The 9,089-nt window shown below is 37.6% G+C and overlaps 1 protein-coding gene across 2 annotated transcripts; it reads left to right on the top strand.

The window, feature by feature from the left end:
• Positions 1-60: 60 nt before the first annotated feature.
• On the top strand, positions 61-8,832 carry FAM229B (family with sequence similarity 229 member B). Of its 2 annotated transcripts, none has more exons than XM_027088347.1 (3): positions 61-169; positions 7,310-7,436; positions 8,610-8,832. In XM_027088347.1, the coding sequence occupies exons 2-3, from the start codon at positions 7,324-7,326 to the stop codon at positions 8,734-8,736; spliced, it is 240 nt and encodes a 79-aa protein (XP_026944148.1). In that variant the 5' UTR covers positions 61-169; positions 7,310-7,323; the 3' UTR covers positions 8,737-8,832. The 2 variants fall into 2 exon arrangements, with proteins under 2 accessions (XP_026944148.1, XP_026944154.1); XM_027088353.1 differs by lacking the exon at positions 61-169 and adding an exon at positions 6,630-6,818.
• Positions 8,833-9,089: the final 257 nt, after the last annotated feature.

Below are 9,089 nucleotides of genomic sequence, written 5' to 3'. Positions count from 1 at the left end.
CGTAGCTCCGCTCTGCTCTAGCTTTAGGCTAAGATTTTACGTCCCAAGGCCGCACCAAGTGCACGTGCGTCTCACCGTTACCATAACGACTGGTCCTCCCGACAGCAGATCTTCGCTGCCCTATGAATGTCTGAGCAACTGCAGCTCCGGGGGCTCGGGTCATTGGCTGGTAACTAGGCTTTGGCGTGGGATTTTAAAACGTGTGTCTTTAAAGCTGTTTATGATCTATCAGAGGTTCAGTCTTCATTTACAGTCTCAGTACCTGGGGCGGCGGGTCAAATTCTGTTCATTCCGATTCCTCCGGACGCTGCGTTAATCGATTTAACAAGTCCTTTGTTCTAATAGAAAACAATGTCGATGAGCACAAAGAAACCCCAGACAAATAGATGTGTCAGGGTACAACCGAAACTAGGTGGTTATACAGATTGACAAAAATGGCGCTTCAGAGGCCCAACCAATGTATGTTGAAGCTGTATGCTCCCAACATTAACTTCTAGGGCCTCTGCAGGATTCAAAAGAAATTAAGACATAGATCCAGCTCCAGAAGGCTTACAATCTGATTGAAGGTACACACGAAATACTCAAAAAATTGTGACGATTTTGTGGCGCTAAGTATAATAGGATTCAGTGGATGAGAACGTGGACAAGTAAATAGAAGTCTGATGGAAGAAATGAAATTAAAACTAGGCATTTTATTTATGTACAGTGTTTAGGTGGGACAAAGGAGGAGGAGATTGAAAAATCAGGTATTCCTGAAAATGACCAACTCCTAAAATTTTCAAACATTGAAAAATACTGTAAACTCTTATTAATTTAGACCAAATTTCAATTAAAAACTCAAGCACTTTTTTCGTAAAATTATTTTCCACAAAAATTCTGAGGAACTACAAAATACTAGGAAGCCTCCTCCCACCAAAAAAAAAGTTAAAATTACATGTGCAACTAATGTGTGGTAATAGGAATTGTAATATTTGATTGTTTGGAACACCTTATTCCCCTACCAATACAAATAATAGTTGTTACTATATCTGTGATATCTGGTAAGTTTGAAGTTGCAATGGGTGGTTTATGAGGCTGAGGCTTTCCCACATTTCCATTTAGATGTTTTTCACCTTATTACTCACATATCTTATGATTAATAGGTAACTTTCAGTCAAGAATTTTTTGCATTTGCTGGATTTTACTCTTAACTGCTTATTAGTGAGCATGGAGTCAGTGTTAGAAGTGCAGTCAGGTTCCCCTAACACTTCACTTAGGTCTTAACATTAAAGTCCTAAAGTCTGGACTTCTAAAATTTGCAAAGCTTGGTCCAGTTTGTGAGTAGATCTGTATCTGTGAGCTATGGTGCCAGCTCATCTGGTATTCTGGCCTCTGCAGAGCTGTACCCTTCATGCAGTGGTTAGGTCCTAGTCATGACTCCCTAGAGGTCATACATAGGAACAGAATTAAATTAAGAAAGTTCTAACAAGTCTCATTAAAAACTTCAGTCTGGGGAGAATCAGACTGAGAGGAAATTCTGCTTGAGAGTCAAGGTAGAGCCTTACCTACCAGCCACTTTAGGACTTCAGGAGAAGCAGAAAAAACATTTTAGAGTTTATACTTTCCAGGAGTCCACCTTGAAGTCATATATCTGAACATATCCTAAAGTTGAATGCACTCCTAATTAGATGGACTGAAACCTCATTTAAAATATTCAACAAACTTTCAGAAGAGCAAGCAGAACACAGGCCGCCCAGAAGGCTACACACAGCTCTTGTGGAATTCTCTCTGATACACCTCCTCTGATAAAAACACAATGAAAAAGAATATATGATTTACCTTTCAAACTGTCTGTGAGTGGAAGAGCAGATTTCAGATAAGTAGGAAAGAAGTCAAGGAGAATTTACCCACAGAATAGCAGAGTATGGTAGATTGGAGTATTGCTCTGAATTCTTTACTCTCTCCCTTTGCACATGACTGTGCAGTACCTCCTGGAATAGGGGGGTAGGCAGAGTATACGTCTTAGTCCTATTGGTCAGGCTTGGTCAGGTGGCTTGCTTTGGCCTGTGGAATGATATCAGGTATCAAAGCTTTTAGGTGTGCTTGCATGCTTTTGCCTCTTGGTCTTTGCTATTTTTCGTAAGAAAAACTACCTCAGGTGGCTGCTGTTTCCAACATGAGGAAGACATGTGGATCAGATCTGAATCTGCATCTCAGTTGAAGTGTGGAGTACTGCTAATCCTAACCAAACCCAGGAGAGGCAAGTGGAAACCAGCTGAACAGCAGGCTCTCCACAGTCTTAACAAGAAAAAGGGTTTTGGTTAAAGCTGTGAGATTTTGGGGTGCAATAGTATTGGAGCAATAGCTGTCTAACACACCAAGCAAATAGATTGGGCAAAATTTTATATGTTAAATGTGAGCAAGAGAAAAACATCAATGAAAATTATAAAGACTACTCCTGTAAAAGGAAGGAAGGATGGAAGGAAACTAGCATGTAAAAGATGAATGAAGTACATGACCTGTAAAACTTAACCTAAGGGGAAAAAAGAAAACTCATATAATTTTTGTGCTGTAGAGGAACTTATTAATAATAAGAATATGAATTTGGTAGTACAGGAACTTAAAGGCAAGATGCTAAAATAATGTATTGAGGGCTGAGTCTTGCCTTGTTTTTTTCACTACTATATCCTTAGTACTTAGAACTTTGCCTGGTGTACTATAGGTAATCAATAAATATTGGGTGAATAAATGAACTAAAATGGAAATAAAAGAGAAAGGAAACTAAAGACCAAAACATGTTAAAGGACTAATGAATAATTAGAAGCACAGAGAAGCAGACTAGAGAGCTGAAAATCAAATTACTGATTAGAAGAAAGGATTGAGATAATCACAGAGAATACTGAGGCAAAGGACAAAGGTATAAAAGCTCTTGGAAGATAATATATGTGAAAGAGGTAAAGATGGTTCAACATAAGATTAATAAGTGCCCCTGAAATAGAGAACACAGCAAATTGAAGAAGAAATGTTCTTATTGATATAAAAAATAATAAAGGAGGAAAAATCTATAGATTAAAAGCACATACCATGTTACATGGAATAATTTCTATAGAACAGTCAACACTAAGGGATATATCCTGGTTCAGTTACTCAGTTTTCAGAATAAAGAAAGAATTGTTTACGTACACAAGCAAGAAACAAAAGTTGGGGGGCGGCATGGAGAAATATAATACATTTAGTATTTGATGACATTACAAAGATACTACAAATTTCTGAGAAGGAATAAAATGTGTTCCAAGAAAAATATACTCCTATGGCTTTCAAAGTTGTCATTTAAATATACTTTGAATTTGTGGGCACTCTATCAATTTTTATTCCTGCTTGCACACTGCATTTCTGAGCCCATCTCTTTGTCATATAACTTGACAGACACAGCCAACAGCAGCTAACATGTTACTGACATTCTTTCTTCCAACCTCTTCACCTAGCATTCACCAGCAAATCGTCTGCTTTCCAGGTTATCACAGAGTTTTCCAAAAATTTTTTCAATAGGTTTGCCCCTGAATAACATAGACAACTATCCTCTCAGTTTCCAATACCAATTTTCTTGACACTCGCTGCTTGACCACTATGCTGGTGACTTATATTTTATGTTTTGTTATGGCAGTACCTAAGTCTGGACCTAAGTCTGTATAAGTCAGGATAAATTTTATTATGCTGTGGTAACAGCCAACCCCCAAATCTCAGTGGTGTAAAATGACAGTTGTTTATTTTTTGCACATGATACATGTCCATTGGAGGGGGGAGTCTGGTGGCTATGCTTTATGTTATCTTCACCCTGGCACCCAAGTTGCTGAGCTACCACTCTTTGATAATTCCTGGGTTTTGTGACAAAGAGAAAGACAACTCAGGAGGGTCTTGTACTGCAATTAATGGCTGCTGTTAATTCACTGGCCAAAACTAGTCACATGGGCTCCAAGTAATCATAAGGGGACCAAGAATTACAATTTCTGGGAGACAGAGAGCCAGAAATATTTGATGAACAACATTTGTAAGTGCATCACAAGCACTCTCGAACATGACACCAAAACACAGTATCTGTGATAGGCAGCCTCTCAGATGGTACCCAGTGATCTCTGCCTCCTATTTTTTTTTGAACTTCTCTACAGATGATCTGCCTCCTATTTTTGTGTAATCACCTTCCATTGAGTCTGGGCTGGACCTAGTGGTTTCTTTCTAATGAATAGCATCCAAACACAGCCCAGCAGCCATCCTGAGTTGGGGAGACAGAGGAACGAAGATAAGAATGACAGCAGACTTTCTTGTTGGAAACAATGCAAGCCAAAAAACACTGTAGAAGAATATTTAAAGTCCTTAAAAAAAAAAAAAACCCACAAAATTGTTGACCTAGGATTCTATACCCAGCAAAAAGAATGTTCAAAAATGAAGATTAAGGAAAAACATTCAAAAGGTGAATGAATTAATCACCAGAAGTCCAAAATTTAAATGAAAACCTTCAGATAAAAGGAAAATTGTTGGATGGAAATCTGGACCTACTCAAGGGGATAACACTGAAAATGATAATTATGGGGGTATATATAAAAGAGTTCTCTTGAAAAATTTCCTAAAGAGATGATTGCTTAAAGAAGAACTAATAATAATGTGCAGTGGGGTTTATGGTAAACGTAGATGTAAAGTACATGACAACAAAGTAATACAGGGTGTGAGAGGGGAAATAGAGTATATTCTTGTAATTTTCTTGTGTTGGAAGTGGTATAATGTTACTGAAGGCAGACAGTATAAGATGTATTCTTCCTTTCTCCTTATTCCTGTCACTTGGGAATTTCAAGCCCCTTTTGAGGAAACAGGAGAGAAGAGGTAGTCCAGGCATTAGAGAGAGGGTTTAGAGAGTCCTACATAGGAAGAACGATAAAGAAATTTGTAAAGGTGCAGTTTGAGGCTTTTGGCATAGGATGAGGACATGGCTAGATTGGATTAATTTGGGTTATTAGTCAAGGGAAAGTCTGGAAGACAAAGGTAATGAGGAGACTGGGATATAAAGTGAGGAGAATCTCGTGATTTTGTGCAGATTGATTAGACTGTCGGTTTAGAATAGATACAGATAAAGTAATTCATAGATTAAAATATTTAATGTTGGAAAATAAACAAGGCAATGACAACAAGAATAAAAGCTTCACACAAACTTTAGAGACCATTTTTTAGCTAGGTTTCAGCTGGTTGCTGGAGCTATGAATCGTGATATTGGTTAGCAGGTAGGAAATTATGTGAAAGAATCTTCTGGTGTCACAATTTCTGGGTATCACTGGAACATTTGATCATCATTCCTTTGGCAATTCCAGCCTTCTCTGGAAGGTCAGTAGAAGCAATTGATTTATTCACCTCTACAGGAATCAGACTCGGCCTATTTTGGTAAGTCTGTGTATCCTTGATCAAGTTAGCTGAAGCTTAATACTTACATATGATAGCTAGTTATACTAAACCATAGTTTTTACTATGGTTTTACTAACTTGTCATTGAGCATAACACTTTTTTCTTCGATAATGGACACACAGTCTATAAAAACTGTTATATAATATTCAAATTCCAAAACTTTTAATAATTTAGTTTTATTATTACCACAATAAACACCTACTTATTGGGCATAGAAAACTGCACTAGGCATAAGAAACAGTTACAAGACATTTTTCATTTTTCCTGCCCTTTGCTGAAGACATGTAAATTTATACAAGATAGAGCTATTAATTACTCACTGTGTCCCAGACACTGTTCTAGGTATTAAGGATTTAATCAGTGGTGACAAAGACAGACATGGAATGGGAGTCGGGGGGACAATGATTAAGCAAAAACATTTACAAAAAAATTAGAGTACTGGTTCTCAACAGGGGGAGATTTTTCTCCCCTTTTCTACCAAGTGATATTTGGCAATGTCTGGAGATATTTTTGTCGCAACTTTGGGGTGGGGTGCTACTGGCATGTGAGTGAGTGAGTGGAGGCCTTGGATGCTGCAAAACTTCCTACAATGCACAGGACAGTCTCCTCCCTCCTAAACAAAAAATTATATGACCCTAAATGTCAATAGTGTCAGAGTTGAGAAATCCTGAATTAGAGTGATGATAACTGCTATAAAGCAGAAGTAGAGTGCTAAGAAAACATATAATGGAGGGTTTATAAAAATCTTCTCCGAGAAAGTGAAATTTAAATTCAGACTTAATGAATGAGTTGGCCCTAACAACTAAAGCGTGGGAGCAGTGAGGTGGGGAAGAATTCCAAGCAGAGGCAACAGTAGGCAGTGAGGAGCTTATTTTGTGTAGTTGTGTGTGTGTATGTGTATCATATATATCGTATGTATCTCATATATACATTACATTGTATATGTGTATGTATATATTTAATCATGCTCAGTAGTATCTGCTGAGTAATAGCAGTTAACATTTATTGAGCCTGTACTACGTGTTAGGCACTGCATTTCACATGTATTACTTTATTTAATCCCCACTATTACCCTGGAGGTAGATAATATTATTAAGCTCAGGTTATCTTTTTTTTTTCTTTTTTTGTGGTACGCGGGCCTCTCACTGCTGTGGCCTCTCCCTTTGCGCAGGCTCAGCAGCCATGGCTCACGGTCCCAGCTGCTCCGCAGCATGTGAGATCCTCGCGGACCGGGGCACGAACCCGTGTCCCCTGCATCAGCAGGCAGACTCTCAACCACTGCGCCACCAGGGAAGCCCCAAGCTCAATTTATCTTTGAGAAGCATACTTGGTTAAGTACCTTGCCTAAGATCACATAGTTGGGAAGAGCCAGAGCCAGGATTTGAATCCAGGTCAGTCCAGCTCTTCCAAGGCACTTTCTTAACTAACGCACTGTAAATGTAGAGAGGCAGGGGGTAACAAATAATCACCAGGAAGAGAAGGAATAGCTGTAGGTATCAGGCAGATGTGAAACTCCTGTACTTCAAAGGAAGACAAGGGTTTAGATAGGCAGAGAGGCAGTGGGAGCTCAAGCTTGTCAATTGCCATAACCATTCAAAGGAAAACAATTTTTTTTCACATAACATAAATGGACTTCAGTTATGTTAACCATGGGGCACAGTTTACTTTATCATCTAGTGGCTATTTTATATTTGCTCAAGACTTAAAATTGTATGTAAAGGAGAGTTATATAATAGAGTATTTATGTACTTTTATAGATATTTAAGTATGTCGTTTTCAGAATGTTCCTATATGCCTATAGCAAAATTAATATTAAGAATTTCAAAGAACTATTTAAAAACAACTCACCCCTCCTCTCCATTATTTTAACTTTCTAATCTAGGTTTTCAGTGAATTATGCCTTTTCGGTTTGGGACCCAGCCAATGGAAGGGGGAGATCCTTCAGTTGGGCTGGAGCCTGGGCTGAGCTCCAGTGCTTCCTGTAACGGGAAAGAGATGTTACTAACCAGGTAAAAAGTCTTCTTGTCCTAACAACTGAGGAGATATGTAATGGCTATCATCAATGCAAGCTTTAGCTGACATTCAATTAGTAAGAAAGAAGCCTAGGAGCATTGCTATTATTAAATTAGTATTACCAGAGCCTAGGTTTTCTTAGTATAGAGTCTGTATATTGTAAGTCTGAATGATAGACCAATTTTGGGGGGTAAATATTTAGCTAGTTTTTTGTTAATAGTTTCAAGATTATATAACATTCAATCAAATAAGCAAAGCCTTTAGTGCTGTTATGTGCAGGGCACTGTGCTAGGCCTAAGGCTACAAAATATGAAAAAGACTCAGACCTCAGAGTCAGTGTCACTTTGGCTTTGACTTGACCTTTGGCAGAAGGAGAGTGATAGAGAGGTGAAGATTCTATTTTTGCAAAATTGAAGAAAACTATAATAGGATTTATTCCACTTTCCTTCTGTTTACCATAGTACATTGTTTGATTTCTCATGGCTTGGAATTTTCAGAACACAGATTTAAGCTTAATAAGGTAGGTATTTTAAACATCAGAGTTATTCAAGGATAAAATAGGCTACTTCGGGAAATACTGATCAATAGTCTTTAGAAATGTTTAAGGTTGGGTTATTATTTGATGGGGATGTTGGAAAGGAAATTCAAGCACTAGGTGTATTTTTAGACTAGATGTTATTTAAGGGCTCTTTTAAACCTGAGATCCTATCAACATTTGAATAGTATGTGGAATAATATGTTCAGTTTTATATTTTTCCACAAATAGTCTAGTTTTAAAATCACTCAATTGGAGTGATTTTAAGGTGCATTTATGTATGAATTGCCATAGTATTATCACTTATGTTTATAACTATTCACTCCCCCCGCCCCACTTTTCTTTGCCATTTAGCAATCACTGCATACCTTTCAAAAGAACATCTGGAGGGTTGTCTTTGTATTTATAAGTTTCTTTTGATTAAATGTATGGCACAACATTTAACAACAATTTCTTTGCAATGTAAGTCTAAAATGTCTGCCTCATTAGTGCCACTGTGTTATATTTATTTTGTGACATTCAGAGATTTCAAAAAGACTTAAAACAGTTGAATGAATATACACTCAAACTTTGGTTCTCTGAAAAAAATTTCCTTTTTCATATCTAAGTACATGTCATTTTCTCTTTTATTTAGGCAACTCCGAAGATGCCCTGGAAATCATTGCCTGACAATAACTAATGTTCCCATCACTGTCTTTGCAACAATGAGAAAGCCACCTGCACAAAGCAGCAAGGAAATGCATCCTAAATGCCACCATTAAGTCTTTTGTAGAGGTTTGACTAGGTCAAGGGTAATGGACCAGTATCATCTTATGATCTGGTAAGCAAATAAAAGTGGTGGCACCTTTGGATGGTGACAGTAGTTGAAATATTTACTTTTTGTAGGGAAAGACCGGAATGTAGTCTGTAAAACATGTGTAGTGATAAGCCATCAGTTATGTTTGATAGATAAGACAGAATAATATTTCACAATTAGAAAGTGCCTTAGAGATCATCTTGCTCACAGTGGATCATTAATATCAACAATTCACAATGAAGCTTAAGCCACCTTGATTATCAGTCAGGAAGGGCCCATTCTAAATGCTTAATGTGTTTTGCGCTGATTTCCTTTGCT

The sequence above is a fragment of the Aethalodelphis obliquidens genome, unplaced genomic scaffold, assembly GCF_003676395.1.
Source record: "Aethalodelphis obliquidens isolate GAN/ISIS:26980383/991018 unplaced genomic scaffold, ASM367639v1 scaffold3, whole genome shotgun sequence".
In the NCBI taxonomy this organism is placed as follows: domain Eukaryota; kingdom Metazoa; phylum Chordata; class Mammalia; order Artiodactyla; family Delphinidae; genus Aethalodelphis; species Aethalodelphis obliquidens.
The sequence above is the reverse complement of the archived record's forward strand: the minus strand, read 5'-3'. Positions and strand labels throughout refer to the sequence as shown.